We start from the raw sequence: 23,563 nt of genomic DNA on the forward strand, positions 1-23,563 counted from the left end.
GTGCTTCTGTGCTAGTGCTGGCAACAACTTTAATATGTGTTAAAGGGCTTTCCTTCTTAACTAAAACTGAGTATTTGGAAGTGATGATCCTTGAGCTTTTAACATAAGAGGATTGAAAAATCATAAAAATCAGAGTTCAGGTAGTTTCATGCTACTTTTTTTGAATCCTGTAATTAGATTTGCATAGTAATTAAATATGCATTGGTATTTTGTGATTTCTGAATAATATTTGGCTCGTATTTCATAACTGCTGAGTCACGCAATTTTCGCATTTCAAACTAGTTTGGAAGTATCTAGTAGTGTGTGGCTTTTAGTCTACAGCTGTACAGTTCATGGCTGTATCCATTGGAATTACTATGGTTCTTATTCTGATCTGAGGTTAAGGCACAGCAGTTTTATAGGCCTTTACAAAGAATTTTAATATTTTGTAGAGAAGTAGTATTTTGTATATATTTATTTATTATAAAGGTGTAATAAATATGATATATAAGTCTATAGAGATGAATGTATTAGATATATATGTAACTATTATATATTATTTTTATTATAGTTGATTTTGTTTAGAGGCAGCAAAATGAAGAAAGACATTATGCTGCTAGGTTCTGTGCAATATATACTGATTCAAATGTCCGGCATTGCTGGTCTCCAGATTACTGTGTTGCAACACTGTAGACTGGAGAAAGTCCCAGTCTGTGTAAAATTATCATCCACATATCTGTTAGACTGTTAACAAACATTGAATACCAGTTTATTGTTAAGACGATAATGTGATCAATATGATGTAAGTTCCTGGTTTTTGCCTGGCTCTGTCTCTCAGTCCTCTTAATCGTTTTACCTAGAAGTTTGTTTTCTAGTAACTGCAGAAAAAAAAGTAATTTCTTTGATTTAAGGCCTCTGTCTTTTGGGGATTTTATGTATAAGCCACGAATGGACTGTTCAGCTTAACCCTCTGTAACTGCATAAATTATGTGTAGGTTTAGTTTTTACAACTTACAGTGCTGTCATTTATGAGCTGTCACCAGTCTCACTTGAAAAAACTGTTGAGCTGGGACTAGCTTGTACAGTGGAAGCTGCTTAAATGCATGGATGCAGTTAGATAACCATGTGAGATTTTTTTTTAATAGCGGTTTGCCTGCCTCTCCCTCACCTGGAAGGTTACCTGCCCGCTTGGGTGTAGGAAGTCTAGAGAGCAGTATACGCTTCTGCAAACTAATTCTTGTTTTGGTGTAGTTTGAGCTTGGAATCTTACATAGCGTGGTATCTGTTCTCTTGTTCTAGTTTTTGCTGGAGTGTTTTGGTTCACGGAGTGTTTTATAACATATGCTTATATTATATTTACATTTAATGGGAATCAAGGAAATAGTTTGGAAAGTGCTTCTCCAAATCTGTTCCTTTCATAACTTGAATTTCACTTACTCTGGCAACATATGAACTGTCTTGAAACTCCTGTCATTTGACATGTTTGATGTTACACATCAGTTTTTGCTGTGTAGTCGTTTATTTGTATTTGGAGAATAGTAACAATGCCTTCACCTACACCCAGGCACCTCAATTTGAGCGTGAGGCCAAAGACGTTGTCGGCGTTGGTGAGAAGTGGTGTCCCTGAAGCTCTAAGAGGAGAGGTGTGGCAGCTGCTGGCAGGGTGTCATAATAACGATCACCTGGTGGAGAAGTACCGAATTCTCATCACAAAGGTAGAATCCTTTTTTCCATCTTTCTCTCTCCCCCCCGCCCCCCATCTTAAGGAATGGAAATACAGAGACTTCCAAGGGTGTACCCTCTTGCTTAACGGTTCTTGAGTGTATCTGAATACAGCCTATCAATCAGTGAGCATAATTCTATACACCCTCCAACAAAAACCCCTAACATGAAGTGCTCGTTGTGGCATTATATCTACTTCAAGAGGTTTCTTTTTAATAGTCCTACTTCTGTTTCACTTGGATGAGTTCTGAGTTTGTAAAAAATTAGTATTCTATTAATTGCTTTCATAATTGACAGAGATTCAGGGAGCTCATTTCCTTTGCTTGTTTGGCTTTCCTGAATGAAAGCTGAATTCTGCTGTATTGTCTTAACATTTATGCTAAAAATCCAACGCTAGTTGAAATTGCAGCCTTTTTTTGATAGACAAATGAGAACACTTTGGACATTTTTGCGCTAGACAGCACTTTTTTAACTTCTCATCTTGAATGCTGACCTCAGTAACACAGGAAAAGAAAATAAGAATCGTATCTACAGACATCACTCAGTGCTTCTCAAATTTCTAGAGTAACAAATGGGTGACAAAATGAAATGTTACTTCCTTATCCAGAAAACCAATGTGTTAATTTGGATTTGACTATTATCTGTATAGATACATTGCATTTTACTGCTTTCATCAAACATGCAAGTCTAGAAGGACTATATTAGGAATTATTAATAATGCAACTTTAGTACAAATATAACAGAAATTAATTATTCATCAGTTAAAAAAGCAAAGCAACTGAATCAGCCTTTGTGTATTTATGTACTAATGGTACAGATTCACAAGGAGCAATTAAAGACCTTATTCTGAGGGCAAGAGGGCTTCTGAAATTAAACTTGGTTTCTGCTGGAATCATGCAGGAAGGATCCTACGTGATTTGAATGCATCATGTTAGATTAGCTAAAAATGTTCTGCCATAAGTACTTTCACACACTTACGGAATATAGAAGAGACTTCATCTGAATTCCTTAATATTGGTACATGCATTGTAGAGCTATAACTTGGATTATATGGTGAATAAATCATACAAATAATGTGGCGGCTGAGTGCTCTGGCAAGGAGTTTATCACAGCTACTCCTGTTGTGGTATTTTAATTGCCTAGTGAGTAGTTGACAGTGTCACTTGTTTCTGTTTCAATGTTTTGGTATCAGAATGGAAAAGATGATCTGTTCGTGACACAGTCGGTGACATGTACTGCTACTATCTTTGTGAGCTGGAAAGGAATTGTGTAACATTTCATTTTTAAATCTGTGAAACCTTTCCACTGATTTGCATTTGGCAGACAAAGGAAATAACCTGGATCTAATGTGCTGGGACCATCTCCAGAAGCCAAGTAAAAGGGTGAGTGGGCTGGTCCAGCACTGCGTTCTGCAGCAGGAGGACTGGCTATACCTGCACTGGTCACTAATTAAGGAATTAAACAATGAAAGCAAATGAGTGCTGAATGACCATTTCCAGGCTCTGCTGTAGTCATGCGAGGTCTGTAGTATACTACTAGCATGTTGCAATAACCAGCTTAAGCAAATGAAAATGAAGTCTCCTTAAATCTGGAAGTGCCATATTAGACCATTTTTGAAGCTGTTGCCTTATTGTGACTTAAATACGAAAATGGACTGTGACTGTTTCTGTAGAGTGGACAAAGATCAGTGCTTTGAGAGCAAAACTATCTAGTTGGTTCACAGTGGAACTGTGATTTCTTCAATTTGCAGTCAGTCGAAGAAGTGTAAGGTTTAAAAAAAGCTTATCAGTGGCTGTGTGGAACTACTAAAAATGCAAATAGGCAAAGAATGCAAAATTGTTTGGGAGGCTGATGAGAACATGAATTCAAGACCCAGGAAGAGAACATTTTCAGACGCCTTGTATGTAGTCTATACTAACAGTATAATAATGCTGGACTGCGTTTTGGCTTTCATTTTTTATTTTCGTGCCTTTCATAGATTATTTGACAATTTTGGAGTTTTAATGTGACTAATTCTTACTGCTCTGAAAATAGCAGCTCGGTTACAGTCAATATGTAGCAATGCACAGGAGTAAACATGTCTGGGGAAAAAATAAAATTGTTAATTATGTGAAAGAAAGGATCTCTTCTAATATATCGCTTTACCATCCTCGTAATGCTTCGCCATGTTTTGCATGTCACTAATACAAATTTTTCTCTGTCAAGCATGCAATTATTTGTATTACCATGCATTGAAAAGGGTAATCTCAGAGTAACTGCTGTGCCGTAGTGCAGAAGCACAAGGAGTTGATGTAAAACCTTTGCTCTTCAGTGCGAGTAGGAGATGCAGTAAGCCTGTTTGAGTACTCATAATCCAGTGCCCCTTCTCTCTTAATGTTGACCTCTATTCCTGTAGCTGCATTTGATTTCTGTCAGGCTTTTCATGACCCCATGTGGCAGCACAGTCCCAAATTAATAAGGATCTGTGTTGACAGCTGCTTCAAAAGCTGCTGGCCTCTTTCAGGGTTGTTGGTTGCAGGTGCCCCAGTATTTCTTCTGGTGTTTGCTTTCCTGTTCAGTTCTGGCCCCTGGTACTTGGCGAATCTATGATTTTTTGCTTTCTTTTGCAAATTAACTGCTGCAAGGATAGTTTCTGATTTACTGTTGGTGTGTGGCTACTGCATGATTGAAAAGGAAATGTCTTACGCTGTGTTCTACCAATGAAGGTTGTGTCTAGGTCTCTTCTTCAATCTGACTTATGCATTAAAAATGGCATTGAAACCATGCCTCAGGGTGCGCTTGTTGCATTCTAGTCATCATGACAGTAATAATTATTTGCTTCTTATTTCTTTGATAAACACTAGCTGGGTTTTTGTACTACAGCTTTTGTCATTGCAGTAGTGTCTAAGTTTCACCATCATGGTGCTTCCACAAATTACTTTTGAGAATTTGCACACCATCTGTGTACAATAATAAAGCTTTTAGCAACTCCAGATTGCCAGGCTCGTGGTGGGGAGCGTGGATGAAAGCCAGCCCAGTGAATTAAGGTCATGTCCCTACTGGGGACAGAAAGCAAACTCTAGGTAAAGTGATCTAGACAATCCCTTTGCGAGGCATCTGTTCCTGGTAGGACTTTGGCAATCATGGTTCCGGCTGTTAATCTTCAGGCTTCCAGCCACTGAAAGGCAGGAGGAGAGTCATGGGGACTTGCTCCAAGCATTAATGGACACCTGCAGGAAAAATACTTCATGTTTTTGACAGTCATAGGTGTTGTCAAATAGAAAAATTGTAAAGCTAGCCATAGAGGTTAAAAAAAAATAAAATCATGATACAAAGCAAAATAGACAATAGCCACTTTTCAGACAAGGTTTTTAAAAAGGATTAATAGAGCTACTGAATCCCTCAGATCAGTGGTGATCTCTCAGTGGAGAAGTACTTCATAATACCAAAATTTTAAGAACCTGACATTTAAAATATTGAGGAGAAAATAAAAGCTTTTGGATGTAGGTCTGTGTGGGAAGAAATAATGTTACAATGAAAAAGCCATGAACTGTTGTACCAGATAAATACACTATATTAAGAAAATTACGACGTGAGAGGGACATCTTGTGGCACAAATAAAACAAAAAAAAATCCATTGGCAGGAGGAGTATCCTGGGATGTTACCCTGGGGTCACCATTTCTGGTAGAAATTCTAGGCTGGTAAGAGGAGAATTTGTTCCAGATTTTCTTGTAGCAGGACTCTTGCTACCTACTTTCTCATCTTTCCACTTTTTTGTCTGCATGAGCAGAGGGTTACACTACACAAAAGTTCTACCAAATATAATCCTCTGTCTTGGTGCAAATGATACTAGTTTTTAATGAAGAAATAGATTAAAATGTCAGTACCATTATTTGACTGAATGTGTTGCTTCATCAGTGGCAGAAAATGTAACAGTACTTTAGCTGTGGGTGGCTAACATTTATTTTCCACTTGTACGACAATCAGATTTCCATATGTTCATATAAATTAAGAAGAATACATTTAATTTTCAGGAGTATAAAGGGCCACAATTGTGTACGATCAACTGAAATTAAACCTAACATACATCTGTGAATCATGGTTTAAGAAGTATGATGTAATCTTGCTGTCAGTGTGCCTGAACCTCTAGATCCCTTGTTTGAATTGCTTTGATCACGTGATGATAAAAGTTTAATTATCTTTTACAAGCAGTAGTTTTCCCAAGAGTTCTCATTGTAACTTTGACTATATTTTTAATACTTTTTAATAGTTTTAGATGAGGTTGTATTGTGTAGAGTGGGAGAAATCTCTGCAACACAGAAATATTTTCAGTCTCTCTCAGACGTCAGCCACCTGAACCACATGTTTTAATGTCTTTTTGAAGCGTCTGTTCTCGGTAGGCTGGGGTGGCAGGTAGGTGTAATCTCCAGCCTAATTACCTTCCAGTTGCAATTTACACCCTTTGTTGGCTGCTTTCGTCTGGCTTCTGGGGTAGAGGTGCTTGAGAGAATTAACTTGAGATATCGCTGGTTTGGGCTTGGGTGTGTTAAGCAAGCAGGAGTAAGTTGGCATGAACTTTGAATAGAGTTGTTCCTTGCAGCTTTGGAGAAACAATAGAATGCCAGTTAATGGCAAAACCAGATCTGTCTCTTCTACAGAAATACCTGTCAGCTGTATAGGAGTTAAGTTTGTACTTGGAATAAAAATCTAAACATTGAGGAGCTGGTGATTTGGTGGTGCATCTTTTGGTTTGTAATTTCAGCAACCAGATGTTGTTTTGGTCAGTACTACCTTGTTCTTATGTATCTGAGATATATTTAAAGTTCAACGTATGTTGTTGTCTTCAGGGTGTTTATAATGTGTCTGTTCATGCCTAAGGATCCAGAAATACTATGTGAATCAATTGGTATGTAAATCATTCTCTGCTTTGGAAAGATAGGAGATAATTTCTCCAGCAGTAATTCAATCATAGCTTGTTTTTTGTATAACCACAATACCCTTGCCTAAATTTAATTCAAAGTTTATGTTTCCTAGCTACAGTTCTAGTACTTCAATTGCATGAGTAGGAACGCCATGAATTATAACAAAAAGTGAAGGACAATAGCAAAGGGATCTTTTTTGGGATAAAGATAGGGCGGGAAAACCAAGTTTTTGTTTTCAGGCTTTTGCACAAGACTAACTAAAAATCTACCAAGTCATGCTGTTGTCTGGCACAGATTTTTGACCAATACAAGTGTATCGTAAAATGGGGTTTTTTTTTCTACTTACAGCTAAAATCCCGAGCGTTGCAGTGTGATTGCTTTGAGATCTGTCCCTTTGGCTGCACTTCATTTTTCATTAGGTATCCCACAGAATAACAAACATTTAGCTTAGGTTAACCAAAACCTTGGGTGTCAGTGACACCTTTGTCGGTGTCAGTTGAATTCAGTGTGTGGACTTACGCTTGTACGGATGTCAGTTGCACACTTTCATTTTTGACAAAAGGACTTTAATTGCTGAAGAGCCTTGCTCCAGTCTGTTACTGGTTTGATCAGTTCAAAGACCAATTCCCGTAGCGATGTGCTGGTGTTGAGCTGTGACAGTGGAGCAGTCTGGCATCCAGGTCAGAGAACGAGCTTCCACATACCATGAGAACGTGTTTTCTAGCATGTCAAGTGAGTAAGATGCTCTTGACAAACAAGATACGAGCATCCTGTTACGACATTTTCGCCTTGTATGCATCGAAGAGGTTTTTCTGGTTAAATACGCGTGATGGTGTTAAGCTTACGGTGTGAATACAAGTTTAAGTGCTGTGTTGTGAATGAATCTCTTGCGTGCTTGCTCTCTGGAATGTCATCGGGTTTTCCAGTTTGTGTAGTTTGGTATAGGTTGTCTCGGGGACTGTCAGGGATAGCGACGCCTTTTTTTTTGTGTCTGTGTGTGCAGGAGTGCTTTTTGTGTCTGTGTACGCAGGACGCTTTTGTTTTGTGTCTGTGTATGCAGGAGTGCTTACCTACCTGGAGCAAGGTCTGGAGTAATGGTAGGACACAATTCTCAGCCTTGCCCTTGGTTTCAAGTGTCGCCTAAACAATACACACACCACCTAGGAAAGACACGTTTATTTCAGAAGTATTTCCCCAACAGGGCTTGGATGGAAAAGGCTTAAATTATGACTAAACATTTGAATTCACGTCCTGGCTTGGACGGATGTCATTTGCCTTGCAGAGAGGTGCTGAGAGGAGGAGCAGGGGTGTGCGGTGGGTGTCTGTCTGTCGGAGCGGGGCGTGGGTGTGTGTCTGTCTGCAGGACCAGGGTGCGCTAGGGAAGAGCCAGCCGCCGCCGCCCGCTGTGCAGCGCGGGAGACCCGCTTGTTTTCCCGGAGGCGGCGGGGTCGCGCCGGGTGAGGCACCCACCGCCATCAGCCACTCGTGACATCGGCTTGCCCAGCGCGTTTGGAGTGGAAACCCGCATTTCCGAAGCCCCGGCCGGCGCTACCAGGCTCTCCTTCCCTGCCCCCGGCGCTGGGGCGGGCCGGGGGAGCGGCCGGGGGGCTGCGGCCCGGCTCCCCGCCGGGTCCCCGCCGGCGCCGCGCCCTCCTCCGCGCTCCTGCCCGCCTCCCTCCCCTTCCTCCCCGCCATCCCCTCCCCCCGGCTCCGCATCGCCGCGGCCAGAGCACACGCCGCCCGTGCCGGCGCTCGGCCGGGGATGCTCCCGGGCTTTTGTTCCCCTGCGGCAGGTAGGGGCCGGGGCGGCGGGGCCGGGCTGCGCCCCGGGGCGGGCGGGGGGCGGCTGGGCGGCGGCGGGGGCCGGAGCGGCGCGGTCCGGGAGAGGCGGCGAACAAAAGCGTCGTGCAAAATGGAGCCAGGAGAGAAGGGCTGGACCCCTTCCCCGCCGCGCATCCCTCCGCTTGGATGGCCGGCGGCAGGAATTTCGGGGAGGCTGCTTCGCCCGGAGCCTCCCCGCGCTGCCCTCCGGCCGGAGCCCGGCGCCCCGGGCCGAGGGCGTGGGGAAGGGACGGGGGGGGGGGGGGAAGGAGGCGCAGCGGGAGCCTGGCAGGGAGCGGGGGCAGGCGGCGGCAGAGAAGCGCTGTAGCAGGGCGTGGGGAAGAAGGGGTGGTTGGTGATGGAGGTGGCAGGAGCGCGGGGGGAGAGGCGATTCCGTAAAACACTTTCCCCTTCTCTTCTGTCAGCCTTTGGGAGGACTCTCGTCCTGACTCGGTGAAGGTTCCTTCTCCCTCCTCCCCCAACCCCTCATCCCTCCTCGGCGAGGCAGCCCACCCAGGAGGGCTTTAATATCAGCCCTCTCCCGTGTGCGTGTGTGAAGTTGCTGACATGACTGCTGCTGGGTCCCGGTGCACCAGTAGCGGCGGGGAGCCGGATTTAAAGGGGAATTGTGCTGCAGACAATGCACAGCAGCAGCATCTGGAGCAGCCCTGGGGACTGGAGCTCCGGTTTTGACATTGCTACACACACAGCACCAGCCGCAATGACAGCAGCTGCCTGGAGTGGCTGCAGGCAGCAGGCAGGAGCATGAAGTAAAGAGATCACTGCAGTGCTCAAGATGAACTCCTCTTTGGTTGGCAACCAGAGTGGCCGGCCGTTTTGTCTCCTGGCCATTAGCTATCTGGAGACCATCAATTTTTGCCTTCTGGAAGTGGTTATTATTGTGTTCCTCATGGTGCTGATTATTTCGGGCAACATTATTGTGATATTTGTCTTTCACTGTGCACCTCTGCTGAACCATCACACCACCAGCTACTTCATCCAGACTATGGCGTATGCTGACCTCCTGGTGGGCGTGAGCTGTCTGGTGCCTTCTTTGTCTCTGCTGCACTACCCTATTGTTTTGAGTGAGTCCTTGGTTTGCCAAATCTTTGGTTATGTGGTATCAGTGCTGAAGAGCGTCTCCATGGCCTCTTTGGCGTGTATTAGTATTGACAGATACATTGCCATCACAAAACCACTGACCTACAACACGCTTGTTACCCCATGGAGACTTCGAATCTGCATACTGATCATTTGGCTGTACTCCTGCCTGGTCTTCTTACCCTCCTTTCACTGGGGAAAGCCTGGATATCACGGGGATGTGTTTCAGTGGTGTGCCAATTCCTGGAACACCGATCCCTATTTTACCCTCTTCATTGTGGTGATGCTCTATGCCCCGGCTGCTTTCATCGTCTGCTTCACTTACTTCAACATCTTCCGTATCTGCCAGCAGCACACCAAGGAGATCAACGAGAGGCGAGTGCGCTTCAGCTCTCAGGATGGGGAGGCTGGGGAGGCACAGCCCTGCCCGGACAAGCGCTATGCCATGGTTCTGTTCCGCATCACCAGTGTCTTCTACATCCTCTGGTTGCCCTACATTATCTATTTTCTGCTGGAGAGCTCCAATGTCTATAGTAACCGTGTTGCATCCTTCTTGACCACTTGGCTTGCCATTAGCAACAGTTTCTGCAACTGTGTCATTTACAGTCTGTCCAACAGTGTGTTTCAGAAGGGGCTTAAGCGTCTCTCGGGGGCTATTTGTGCTTCTTGCGCTAGACAGAGGGTAGCTAAGGACTCCTCTACCTCTAGGAGCAAAAGATCTTCCAATGGATGTCATGTCTAAGACGCCTGTCAGCTGGACTGGGAAGTGCAGGGACAATTCTGTAAATTGCAAAATAAGTTAAATATGGTTTTAAGATGTCCAGATTTGCAAAAAGGTTTCTGAGAAATGCTGCTGACATAGAAGAATCAGGAGCACATACCATTGTGATTTCACTTTAAAAAATTACTGCTGTGGAGGAGGCTGTGGAGTTTCACCTCCATATTCATTTTTAAGAATAAAGCTGTATCTTGACACTTACCTCTCCAGCTGGTGTGACTGAATGGAGTGGGTGTCTGAGAGCTTCGGCAAAATGTAGTCTTTCTTACAGCTTTACTAGGTTCTTTCGAGATTCGTGCTTCACATGTAAATGATAGATCTGAAGTGGAAATGTCACAGTATATGGTATATTACAGGGATTTTTTTAATATATGCCAAAGTATATTGACACAATGTTCCAGCATTATAACAGAAGGGGCCAAACAATTTGTTTTTCAATGCTGCCTAGACAGCACTTCTAGAACAGTAGTGAACAATGTGAACAATTTAGTGTGAACTTATTAAGTCTTATTGAGCCATGAGTGCGGCGATGTGATCTGAACAGTCGTACGCTTAAGAGGACTGATCTGACTTCTGTGCCCCATTTGTCTGGTAGGATGCATGTGTGCAATCAGAGTACAGCATTTGCATGTTCCTGTTTGTTGTGAAGTAAGAAGAAAGACTTGGATCAGACCAAATTTAGCAGTTAAATAAAATGTGATAAGAGAAAATATATGTAGCTTTATGATACCAGAGTTGTGGCAGCCACTCGAGGATGATGCCAACATGTGAAAATTATTCTCAAACCAGTGGAGAAATGCCACGGTTTTGTATGTGGAAATTTTCTCAAGAACAACTTTAAAAATAACATGTCCCCCTCTTTTTTTTTTTTTTTAATCTAAATTCTTCTGATATTTTGCATACTAGAACTTAAGGGGAAAGGAAAGAAAACAATTGTCTTCTAAACAGCTAAGGGAACTATGCTGTAAATTTAACTGTAGTATTTGAGTTATTCATAAGTGCATGGAGCTAAATCAGAGACATTTTTCTTTAGCCTTCACGGGATTAAAGATGGTTCGAATATAGCAGGAGCTAAATCCTGTTGGCAAACGCGTATCTAACCAGTCAAAGTCAGTATCTGAGAAACAAAATCTCATTGACCACAACTTTTTCAAGCTAGCTTAGATTAAATATTTTTGAGTACTGTAATGCTGTTAAGAAGGCAGTATGGCCCTCAAATCGATCAGTTTTCCTGAAGAATATCCTTGTCTTTTTACTGATGCCATATGGGACAATGAAAGTGAACCACATATTCCTGTAATAATGGAATACAGTCTGCATCGTCTTAGCTCACCCTATGCCTGGTACAGGGATATCGTCCCACCACACTTCTGGTCTGAGAGCAGGTTCTACGCTGTGACTGACCGCGGTCCACTTCCTTCGTTGTGCTTCCAGTCGGTGCGTTGGACTGCTGTCATCCGGGGGAATTCGGTGAGCTTGTGTGCTACAGTTGGTGCGTACTGTTAGTCATAGTGGGAATGAAAAACGATTAGGGAAAAGTAATTTGATTTTTTAGAATTGGGGTAATTCTCTTGGCCAAAGGGAAAGCTTTTTATATTTGTTACGGATCAAGATCATCCTCTTTTTAGTACTCTGCCCTGTCCCTCCTGCAAGCACACACGTACCCTTCTCTCTGGTCTGTGGTGAGCCCTGGCCTCTCGTGTTAAGTGCTTTGCCCTGGAGGATAACCATTTGTGTGTCTGTCTTGTGTTTGCACGTGCAGTGATTGCTACAGGCCATCCTGCTTGCTGCCCACCCACACTTACTCCTGTGCAGTCTTGTGAGGCTGGCAGTGAGGAAACTGTGAAGAAAAGAGAGAGCAGTGGGATGAAGCGCTCCTGGCATGGCTTGTACTGGTCAGCGCTTGTTGCTGGTAGACATGAGCTCCTCTTACAGATATGTGCGTCTGCCTGTTCCTGGGCAGGATGGGGCAGAACCACGTTCTATTGCTGCCTAGTTTGGGTGTGAGAGCCCTGTTACAAAGCACGTTTAAGTCATATCTTGGTCTGCTTTCAACGTGTTTCATCAATAATCCAAACCTCTTGAGATAAACTTCCTCCTTGGTTCATGTGAAATTTTAAGCACAAAGCTTGTCTAACCCCTGACGCCTTCACAAGGACATTTCTTGTTATCTTGTGTAATAAGTGTCTAGAGCCAGGGCTTACACTGTGATCCTTGCACAGACAGGACGGAGGTGATTTGTTCTGCAGAGCTCTTGCAGTCTGAATTTTGGTTAGAGACACAGACAGCTGTGGGGGAGCAGAGCGTAAGGGTGTAGTGAGTCATTTATAAATGGTATAATAAGCTCACAGCACATCAGCTGGCTAATTGTTCTCAAGTGTTTTGTAGGTATTATGGCAAAGGTGGGCTTTGGGGAACAATTTAAGGGCTTTAGTCACTAATATCAAAGTGTGTGTGTGGTATTTTTGGAACAGCCTCTCAGGTAAACTCCCGATAGCTTTTCTCCAACTCTTCACCCTATCTAACATTTCCAAGTGATGCAATCTATTGCTAAAATAGCATTTGATTAAATTTAATAGAAGAAAATAATCTTCTAGGGCTTAAAACCCTAAAAATGGCAGTTTCAGATTTAAGTGGAAGCCAGAGAGCAAAGATTGTTGCTTTTTTTTTTTTTCATGGCATGAATAGAGGGTTTAAATAGGAGCATTGTATGCTAGCTTTTGAGAATATGGAAAACGTAAAAAAGTGGTAAGGGGTCTAAATGATGGCATAGAGATTTAACTCGAGATGAAGCAGTTGCTACTTCGGCTATAAGCCTAGAATTGTACTTGAAGTGTGGTGGTGGTTGCAGATGCAGATGCATGCTTGCAGCTGTTGTTGATTTGCAGCTAAGGTTCAGTTATAACATTCCTAACAGCCAGGCTTTTGTTCAGTTGCCTTACTCATCTCAAAGTCTTCATCAGCTCAGATGATTTCCGTGAGAGGTGAAAATCAGAATCTGGAAGTCTCTAAGAGATGAGGACGGAGAGGAGTTGCAGCCAATTGATGCGTTCAGGTTTCATCCAGTGTTTTTACAGACACTTTTAAATGTTGCCTCAGTAGCTTAGTTTTAGTGTGAGATATTTCTATTTTGTCTGTGTTAATTTATTGATTTTTTTTTAAAATTTAAATTACTTTTTTTTCCTCTAAGTTAATTTAATGTTGCTCTAGGTTTGTATATGATTAGATGTTTTAAATATTCAAAACATTTGAGTCTGTTGTCTTCAGTGAAATTGCAGGGGGGTGATTCTTGTTCACTGTGCCAACTGTGGAAGAAATAATCTTGAAACGTATTACCTTGTTTGCTCAGCAGTCCGTTCAACATCCTTTGTCATATAGTTAACATGAGGCACAGTAGTCCTTTTCATCACAATCTGTGCTATGAATTGTTAGGCAGCAGACTTTCCAGTTGGATCACTTTCATCATTGTACATATGAAACTAATCCTTCCTTGGCTATATTTGTGTCCGAGTGTGCCTGGTGCTTTAGAAATTGCTATCAAGAGCATTACACAGATGAATGCCACACCAAGTAGAATACAGAAATCAAATTACATCTTCATAAAAATTGTGTGTTGTGATATGATTAAATGAACTAATTTTGAAGTTCCATCTCAGACTATAAATTTATTTTTTTTATTAGGGTTATCTGCCTCATTTTCAAATAAAGCTGCTAGTAGGTTCAATTTCCAGGATGCAATTCAGTGGCATTTTTTTAGTACCATGGAAAGGATTTCTATGCGCACAACTTCTCAGAAGGTAATAATTTAAAAACAATAATCAAGAGTTCTAGCTGAAGCTAAAGTTTACTGGAAGTTTAGGTTGTGATTATATTGTCATTTTCCAAATAGGCTGGCAGAAAATCTGTGAAATACTTTTTTTTTTTTTTATAATCTCCAATCAAGTGACAGTATTTTTTAACTTGACAGATATCTTTTGTGTGAAATGAAAGTTTTGCCGTTATCTACTCTTAGGGGTTTTTTTAATTAAATGTTAATAGTTTCTACAGTCTTTAGTTGCTATTACGATTTGGTACTTGTTTTTAAGCTTCTTACCACACAGAAATTTGTTTCTAGTGGTTGGGATTCTGACATCCTCAGTGTCGGAGTGCCAAGGGGCAATCTTGAATATTTGTGACAAGTCTTTGACAAGAAGAAAGTGTACAAAGTACCAAGGCGCAGAGAATCACATGAGTAGCACGAGGTTGCCTGAAGAGTCTTTCTTACAGCAGACTTGAATGAGAGTTTCCGAATTTCAGTCTTGCTCTGCATCTCTATGGCATTATTCCTTTCCTGTTCATATAAAGCTTTTACTGAAAGTTGTCCTAAATTTCAGTAGTTTCTCTGTTCTGAAAAAGATGCTTCCAAGGCATATATGTGATGTGAGATGGAAACATTCAGTATGCAAATTTAATAAGTGGATTTTTCGATATTTATTGTGGTATTACCAACTGCTGTGATGGTAACAGATGTAGTGAACCTTCACGAGTCAAGACATCTGAAACATTTCAGTCTAATCTTACTTCACATCAGGGTTGGAAGTTGACAGAACTTCTCTGAATTCAGGTCAGTGCTTTAGAAAACATACTTCTTATCAACTTCTGTCTGAGCATAGGAGCCAGCCTTTAGACATTACAAACAAAAGACCCATTTAAAATTTTTCCTATTACTTGATTCATCTATTGTAGGTAATTTAATTTAATAAGAGGAGGTGGAGGTTTTGGAGGACTTTTGTTGTTTTAACACATTTTTAGTTCCAGGTACTTGAAGCACCTGCTAAAACATTTGCCTGACCTGGTCCTTATTTTGTGGTTTAATTTCGAAACCTTTTTCTTCCCTTCTGTGACTTTGCAGAAGACAACGACGCATCCTTTCCATGGTGTTATTCAAGATAATCTTGAATTTTACCTCACTACCAACAAGACCTGACGTTGGCAAAGCACATGTTTGTAACTGATGTTCTGCTGAGTTCCAAGAGGTGTAAAGGCCTCCCTGTTTTTATACTTAACTGAGGGAAGAGTAGGTGTCCTCCCTTATGCCACTTAAAGGAACAGACACTTTGCAAACCTCAGGGCGGTTCTGTTGAGGCTTCCAGGAGGGGACAGGCTGGGGCATAGTGTTGGTGGCGAAGTGCTCACACCGAGTCCGTTTGTTCTGGTGAAAGCAGAGCTTAGTCCCTGCTGTCTCAGCCTGCCAGTGTCTTTCAATCCATTTTCTGCTCTTCTCTTTCAATCCCTATAGTTGAAATTCAGAGCTTGAGAGAGTATGGTTGACATAGGACTTTTCTTATATTTCGTAATCTTTATACAATGAATACTGTTGTGTGTGGCTGTGGTCTCAGGTCAATCAGGTATATTAAATCTGTTACTCGCTTTCAGGTCCCTTAGACTTTGTAATAGTGTGGGCTTGAAATACGGTTGGCTGAGGTCAGGTTAGTCCTCAGGATAAGTCACGGCTGCTGAGAGCACCGGGCAGTCAGATTTTATAGACTGTTTCCAGCAAAGTAAACAACCCCTCCTTTAGGGTAATGGGAGAATCCCCCATCGTGAAAACAATGCATTTTGTGCTAGAAAAGAAGTGTTCTCCTTGCTTCTAGAGGCCACCGATGTCTTAAAGCGCATCACAAAGGTACTGCTTTGAAAGACATTTTCTGTAGATAAGCAAAGGCAGACAATTTAATACTAAAATTACGTATGTAGAATGTTTTTGGAGTGGGAGAGCTCATCACAATTAAAATTTAGTATGTATAAAACCAGATGTAGGTGTATTTAGAGAAAGAAACTGAAAGTTGTGGCCAGTGGAAACAAACAAAGGAAACCCACTGGACAGCTGTGCTTGGTTTGTGGTAGGATGTAAACTGCAGTTCTGTCAAAACAATGGAGTATTTAATTTGGGTCATATCCTTTACAATGCATTTTTTAAAAGATGGAGTTTAACCTTCTTGCTTTTGCTTTGCTGCACTCCAGAGGCTCCTGCACCCACAGCAAATGGATTCCCTTCAGACTAGTTGGGATCCAGCCCCTCCAATTCAGTTCAGGTAAACTGGGATAATACCAGTCTGTACCGTGGTTGACCATCTTAGGTGATCTAGCAAAAGGGAAATAATTTGATGTGATAGAGTTTTAGTCTGCTTTTCATGGTTTTTTTCTGTGACACAAGGTTTTTTGCATAGGTGAAATGTTTTGCTTATGCAGGCAGCTTTGCTGATGGTTCTGCACTCAATATTGAGTCCTGTCCCATTTCAGTTTTTATTCCCATTGCAGAGTTTAAAACAAGCCACAGCCTGTGTCTGCTCTACATGCATTTAGTGGTGGTTGCAAATGGAAGTGTTTGCGGATTTTGCCCATATCTTATGTGGATCTCTTGAGCTGTAGCACTTAATGAAAACATTAAAGTAAGTTATGTTCCTGTATCCTGATCCAGGTTGTTTATTTACAGCCTCTGGTGTACTTCAGCAATCTGTCCAGTCAAAACTGATTCTCTAGCTAGTGAATTTGTGGTTGCTTAAATTGAGAAACAGAAGTTGTTAAAGTCATCTTTGTTTTGGCCTGAAGACGTTGGGGAGTGTTGTGGTCACTGAGCTGAGCAGAGGAGGTGCAGGCTCTGCTCCAGGGAGAGACCAGGCGGCCAGCTCACCGTGGGACTGCTACCTGTACGCAGGTTGATAACCAGTAGCTTTATTTGCTAAGAAGTTTTTGGAAAAGTTGAGCGGATGCACATTGCATTAGGTTATATTTAGAATCGCGGTTTTGATAGACAAACACATTTTGAAGTTAGCAGTTGGTGCTGGTGCCGGGCAGTTCCTTGGCCTGAGGGAGTGCCTGAGGTGCAGCATGGGAGAGGGAGGGGAGGTCGAACTGCTTGTTTCAACTTCATTGTTATGAATTTGTAAGATGAGGCTAGCAATTTTGTAATTCAAAGCTTTGGCTTCTCTCTGATGGTCATTACTGGAGATCCTGTTAATTAAAAAGTTGAATAATTTCAAGTAACTCCTTGTAAAGATGAACTCAAATCTTGCTGTGCATATGCAAGTCATTCTTAAATGTTGCAAAGATCACAAGATACAAGCAATCAAATGCTTAAAATAAACCAGGTCATTACTTTTATGGTAAATTGAAAAAAGTTCTTCTGGGATTTAAACTGTAAATGAATCCTTGAAAATCAATAATTGGATTAGTAAAGGATGACGTTTTAATATGCTGGCAGGAATATAGAGGGATTTGTCAGGGGAAGCAAAACCAGACTTTGCACTAAAGTGGCTTAGGTATATTTATAGTGCTAGTGATTTTGTGTGTGTGTGTGTGAAATCTTTGGACTATTTTAATATAATGTAAGGCTTTGAGCTTTAGCTAACTCAAGTTGCTCGTTTTATGAAGTTACATTAGTATCACACTGTGAAGTATTTTTAAATATTAGCATTACTAAGTATTAAAAGTATTTCATAAAAGTATTTCATAAAAGCATTTTTTAAAACATTTTCTGTAGATGCTGTCAAAGGAATTGATGTTCAGTGTAGAAAGAAATAAAACCCTGAGGGCTGTAAGGTACCTGTACATTTCTGATCACCTCGTTTTTTGAGGGGTTAGGTATTTCTTGAGGATAAATCGTTGTCATTAAAACCTAATAAAAATAATGGTGCCATTAATCCTTTCAGATAACAGGAAGTAGCATTACCTCCAGACATGCTTTTGAACTGTCTGAAAGGATTTGTAATCACATATATTGTCTTCACAGACATATGTCTTTAGAAATGCTGTACAGCACAGTGTTTTGCAAGTTCCTATGCTGATAAATTTCTCTCCATGTGTAACCTTTGAAATCTAGTTTCTATTGTAACTCTAGCATGTAAACACTAGATTCAATTTTGTATTCCTCTAATGAATGCAACAGGATGGAAACGAGTTTGCAATTGCTAATGATGAGCTTTTTTTACTGTTCTTAATACTCGTGGGTATGTCTTTTCTTCAGGGATTTCAAAATTGTATTAGTACTTTTTTTAATTGTTTTTTTTCCACATGCTGTTTACAATTAAACCGCAAGCATGGGAGGCTATGCGCGCATGTGCTTTTAGGTTGCTTTGCTGAACAAAATGCAGTGGAGCGATCTTCCTTTCGAGATGCTTGCTTTTGCTCGTGTCCCACCTGTCTCCTTGCGCCTTCACAGCAACTGGGACACAGAAGCCACTGATGAGATTATTTCAGTGTGTTCTGTGGAGAACTGACACTTGTCAGAGGGTCGTTAGGAGAAGTTTTGTTTGGGAGACAGTCGAGCTCCTTCCACGAGTAGTGTTACAACTGGTAGTTTTTTCCTGAGTGTCAGTGAAAAGGCCAGGAATAGACAAAATCACATGTAAGAATGTCTGTGTGTGTGTGTTTGTAAGAACTTTGTGCACCTTTTATTGCTGGAAATTGTTTTGTATTAAAAGAATGAGAAAGAGGTGTGAGTGTGAAACCCCTGCTATGAAGAACTACGGGAAAAAAAAATCCACCAAAGCAGATTAGAAAAGCAAACAGGTGAATTAGAGCCAATCCGACCCTTAAGACTCTCTACTTCCCTGTTTAATTCTGACGGAATGGGGAGTATCAGGACGTCAGCCTGGGCTCCTCGATGTTCCTCATCTCTGCTTGGGTTTGCTCAGTTTTGTACTCTGCCAGGGAAGGGGAGGTAGTGAAGGTGGGTGTTTTGATATGCAAGGCAGCTGAGGAAGGGTTGGTGTTGTGGCTCCAGAATTATGTATTTTGTGCCAACTCAGACTTGTTATTAAAATACAGGGGAGAGGGATACTTCTACCCCATCATTTTAAGATGTTTCTGTAGCTGATTTTTCAACTAAGACTAATAATGAGAAAAATCTACAGTTGAGCCAAAAATGACAAATGTTACTGATTTAAAATAATACTTGCATATTTTTAAATATTAAATGGCACTAGATAAATCAGAAGCATGTAAATATCTGATTCTAAATCTTTGCATAATTATTTCCAAGAGGTAATTTTGCTATGAACTATTAAAACTCAAATGTATTATTCCCTTTGAGATGATCTGTACCCCAGCTGTGTCATACATCTCTTGGCTTGTTTCCTTTTTGCTGTAGATGTACATATATATGTGTACTGTGTGACTCTACAATTACTGCTGTGTTAAATTGCTTGTTTTAAAATACATATATAGATGTATTGTATCTATATATGTGTGTGTATATATATTAAAAGAAGCAGTTTAACATGGCAGTAATTGTACAGTCACACAGTTTAGGGCTTTGTAAAATACGTAATTTTAAGAATGTCAATGTGGTTCTTAGCAAATTTTCTGAACACTTTTCTGAATCTGTTATCAGCACTTCCCATCCTAACAGAAACTGCACATTTTTCAGTGATTGTTCCACTGGTTACATTTTTGTCTGCCATTTGTTCTGGATTGATGTAATCTTGATACTACTAAAATTTCAAGGGCTGTTGACGCATTTCACATAGCCTAGGATTGCCTGTTCTCCAAATGTATGGATCATGCATCAACAGTACTAAGTAGCCTTACTGTTTTGCCTAAAAGCCTAGCTAATTTATTTAATATTCTCTCTTTAAAGAGAGGTCTCTGGAAGGGGTAGCATATTTTAGGATGCTCCTTCTCTTTAAAGGGAAACTCAGAATTGAATAGCAGTACTTGTTGATCAGTGATATTATTGTAGCCAAAGGATGCATGGGTGGTTTAATAGGAAGTTTTTGCTTGAAGTTTCTTGATGAAATGTAGTGTTCTACAGAGCTGTGTGAAGAGTGTAGTTTTTTATTCTGAAATGCACTTGTACACTTTATTTGAAAGGTCTGAATGGATCATAAATACATTTAAGAAATAAATGATACGTCACACGTTTTCACGTCTTGTCTCGGATGACATTTATGTAACCGTGCTGATAAAGGTGTGTTCGTTTGGGAGTGGGTGGGGTTTTTTCCTCTTATCTTGATTGCTTTAAATAGTCTGGCTTGTACGTAATTGCCAAGAGCAGGAAAACCTTCCAGCATACGTTTCATGTTTATGCTTTGTCCATACATGATGCAGGGTACTGTAGACAAACTCCTCTCTCTAATTTTCCTGTGGGAAACTTGAGCCCTAAAAGGAAGCAAACACAGCAAAAGGGCTGGATATCACAAGGGATTCACTTTTATTTTTAGAATTGCACTATATTGCCATATTTGGACTGAAAGTATGCGGTATCAATGCACTATTGTATCAAATTGCAGCCATCTAACCATTCTGAATTTGTCTGAATTATTCAGGTTTTTTCCACAAATACTAATTTGTGAATGTTCCCGGTAAGTGATAACTCCAGGTAACACGTTCTGCAGGCAGCATTTCTTGTGAGAAGTTAGCAAGTACATTGCTTTGCAAATGGGTTCTGTGATATTTCCTTAAGGTCCTAGTAACAGGTGTGATTCTTTTTACCAAAACTTTCTCACAATGGTTTGGTCAAAGGCAAATGCAGGGAATGTACTCTGTGTAAAACTGAGTGTAGATATTACTTATTAAAAGTAATCTTGGGAATGCCATCAACCTGCAAAATAGACCTGGTGACATGATATCCTACTAACATTGAAAATAGGTATCAAAAGACCTTTTATTATTTTTGGATATACTTAAAATGTACAGATCTGCTCAAAATAACTTATCCCCATCATGTAATATTACCCTTGTTGCTGCCCATGAAAGTTTCAGAGAGTTTTGGCTTTTTCTGGTTGTTGGCACTGCTGAAAGCTGTCAGCTGGCTTGGTGCTCTCTTGAATGGCTTGTCCATGCCTTGCAGAGAGATGCTTTGCAACAGCATGCCACGTGCTGACCTGACCCTGGGCAAAGCAGGTGACATTTCCCTGGTCGATTAAGTCTTTAGGCCCTTCTCTCAGCAATCTCTAACTGTGTGACAAAATCCTTGCAAAGTCAGTGGGACCTACCTAAGAAATAATTGCCGTGTGACAATTGATCCCATTGTTGCAAGAGTGAGAATCAAGCTGAGTTGATTTTTGTAGTGGATGTGTCAGAAAAGTCACCCCAGTGAGCAAACTTCTGTATTTTGAATCATTCTGGGGATAGGGGCACGGGGGAATCTAAAGTTTGGATTTTGCCATTTTTCCATTTTTGTGTTGTTTTTAAGTCAACCTGTGTCTAGGTAAAGGTTTTATGTTTTATGCCCCCATTGGATTTCTCCAGAAGCCTGATGAGACAGGAGTTGATCTTTGGGCAGCAAGCCACTTCCAGCAGGCAACTTCCTCTGCTTCTCTGGAGATTTCCTATTTCAGGGGGTTTTGCATCACAGATCTTGCCCTTTAGCAATTCTTTGTTGCTGCTGCTTCATCTTCTTGGGTTTATGTAGGGGATTAGAAGGAATAAACCTGAGCTGCTGAAAACAGCAAGTAGAACAGCCCCATGAAGAGGTACTAGTAACTCCAGCTCTTCCATGTCTTTTAATTGTAGCTAAAGCTACAGAAAAAGCTTCTAAAGTAACACAGTCCCTATCTGAAGATGGTTGAGGTTGTAAACAGCATGATATGGTTTGCATATCCTGGGGTGGTCCCCTGAAGATCACAAAAATATGAGGAAAATGTCTTTTAAGCACATCCAGTTTAGGAGGTGGGAACTAATACGCTTTTATAGACAGCCTGATGCAATAGATGAGCTTTTATCTGCTGGTCTGCATCCTGGTTTCCATAATTACTCAGTTTCTTTTAAAATCAACTGTAGATGAAGGTTTGAGTATAACTCCGCCAGTGTTTTGAAGTGTGTAAAAGAGGGGGAAGAAGGGTATGTTCTTAGTCTGAGCATCTACATTCTCCTGCTTTCCTTTGGAGCAGTGAACTGTTGTGAGAATTTTAATCTTCACTACACTTGCCTCAGTTCTCATGGCTGTTTTCCGTTCTGTTTTCTTTATTACTTTCTTTTTCTTCCTGTCATTCTTAGCTTTCTATTTTTCAATTCCAGTTTGTGAAGGGTGTGGGTTCAGAAGGGTTTCCTTCAGTTCCCAGTCCCCTGAAAGCATGAGAAATTGCCCATTGAGCCAATTCTCACAGCAAGGTATAAAAATAGGAGTAAAGAAAAGGTTACACAATGCTTGGATTGCAGCAGTGTGTACTAATGGGGAGATTTCAAAGCCATGGTTTGAAAAACATTTTTAAACCTTATCATTTCCGTTAATTTTTCTCTCCCCAAGTTCTGTTTCGGCTGCAGGAACTAGCGTTACAGATTACTTGAAGAATTGTACTGAAACAGAAGAGTCAAGTGCTGAACAAGTCACGCAAAGCCAGAGAGAGACCACTAATTAGTTCTCTTTAGCCATAATGAGTGATTTGTTTGAGAAGCCTGTTCTAAGAGTTCCAACCACATGCTTTGGTCTCTACTATTAAATGAGTGGATTAAAAGGCAAGTGGATTTAAGGATGTTTTGCCATTGCAGCAGAACACAGGTACCACTCAGGAAACCCACTTGTTTGGTACCTGTGCTCTTGCAAAGCAGAGTACTTCACTGTAATTCAGTCTTGCAAACTTTTAAGAAACTGAAATCTATCACTAAGACTGTAGTCACGTGCTTTGAAGTTTTCAGAATTGTTTCTGAGCATTGTCTCTCTACTTGCAAAGCTGGCTGAGGCTACCGGCCAGCCATTCTCTTTCCTTGTTGACTTAAAAGGCTTATAGTATATGAAATTTATTTAGCATTGGATTTTGTTTGTTTCTGATTTCCTTATAATGAGCCAGACCTCTTTGGCATGTTAATTATTATCAAATTGCAGTGCTGAACAGTACTTTTGATATAATGTCCAAAACAATCTAATAACTTGATTCTAATAGCAGTGTAATGCTTTCCTAATGAAATGGCTCTATTAAGCCACAGAGAGGAGCATTAACCTTGGATTAAAATCACAAGAGAAAATCAAGCACACTGTGGTTATTTTGTTCTTGTTGCTTGCAAAATTGTTTTCTGAAGAAAAAGTTTAACTAAAAACTATATTTAATGATCTTCAAACTGATTATTATATTATGTACTTTTTTACTTCTAACCTTTTTTCCATTTGTCTAGCAGAAACATGGGTTATTTGGATACAGTAAAACTTTTTTAAAAATAAAACATTTCTTCTGTTTTGCTTCCACAGAGCTTCTTGTATGTTTGCGGTGTTAACGTGGTAATCTCAGGTGTGAAGACGACTGGCATTTTACTTGTGTGTTCAGTCATTGCCAGGGAAGCCAC

At 40.9% G+C, this 23,563-nt stretch overlaps 2 protein-coding genes across 6 annotated transcripts in view; both read left to right on the top strand.

Annotated features, from left to right (window-relative positions):
• RABGAP1 (RAB GTPase activating protein 1) overlaps positions 1 to 23,563 on the top strand; it is a 71,372-nt gene that overhangs the window by 27,322 nt on the left and 20,487 nt on the right. For 4 of the 5 annotated variants that reach the window (XM_075772417.1, XM_075772420.1, XM_075772418.1 and 1 more), the window contains exon 13: positions 1,544 to 1,694. In XM_075772417.1, the coding sequence (XP_075628532.1) occupies positions 1,544 to 1,694 (151 nt within the window). Of the gene's footprint in view, positions 1 to 1,543; positions 1,695 to 3,032; positions 3,084 to 23,563 lie in introns of those variants that run through there. The other variant, XM_075772421.1, reaches the window with a different exon arrangement.
• Positions 9,077 to 10,408, top strand: GPR21 (G protein-coupled receptor 21). The gene has a single exon (XM_075772427.1). The coding sequence runs from the start codon at positions 9,221 to 9,223 to the stop codon at positions 10,265 to 10,267; it is 1,047 nt and encodes a 348-aa protein (XP_075628542.1). The 5' UTR covers positions 9,077 to 9,220; the 3' UTR covers positions 10,268 to 10,408.

Source organism: Balearica regulorum, chromosome 20 (assembly GCF_011004875.1).
Source record: "Balearica regulorum gibbericeps isolate bBalReg1 chromosome 20, bBalReg1.pri, whole genome shotgun sequence".
Taxonomy (NCBI): domain Eukaryota; kingdom Metazoa; phylum Chordata; class Aves; order Gruiformes; family Gruidae; genus Balearica; species Balearica regulorum.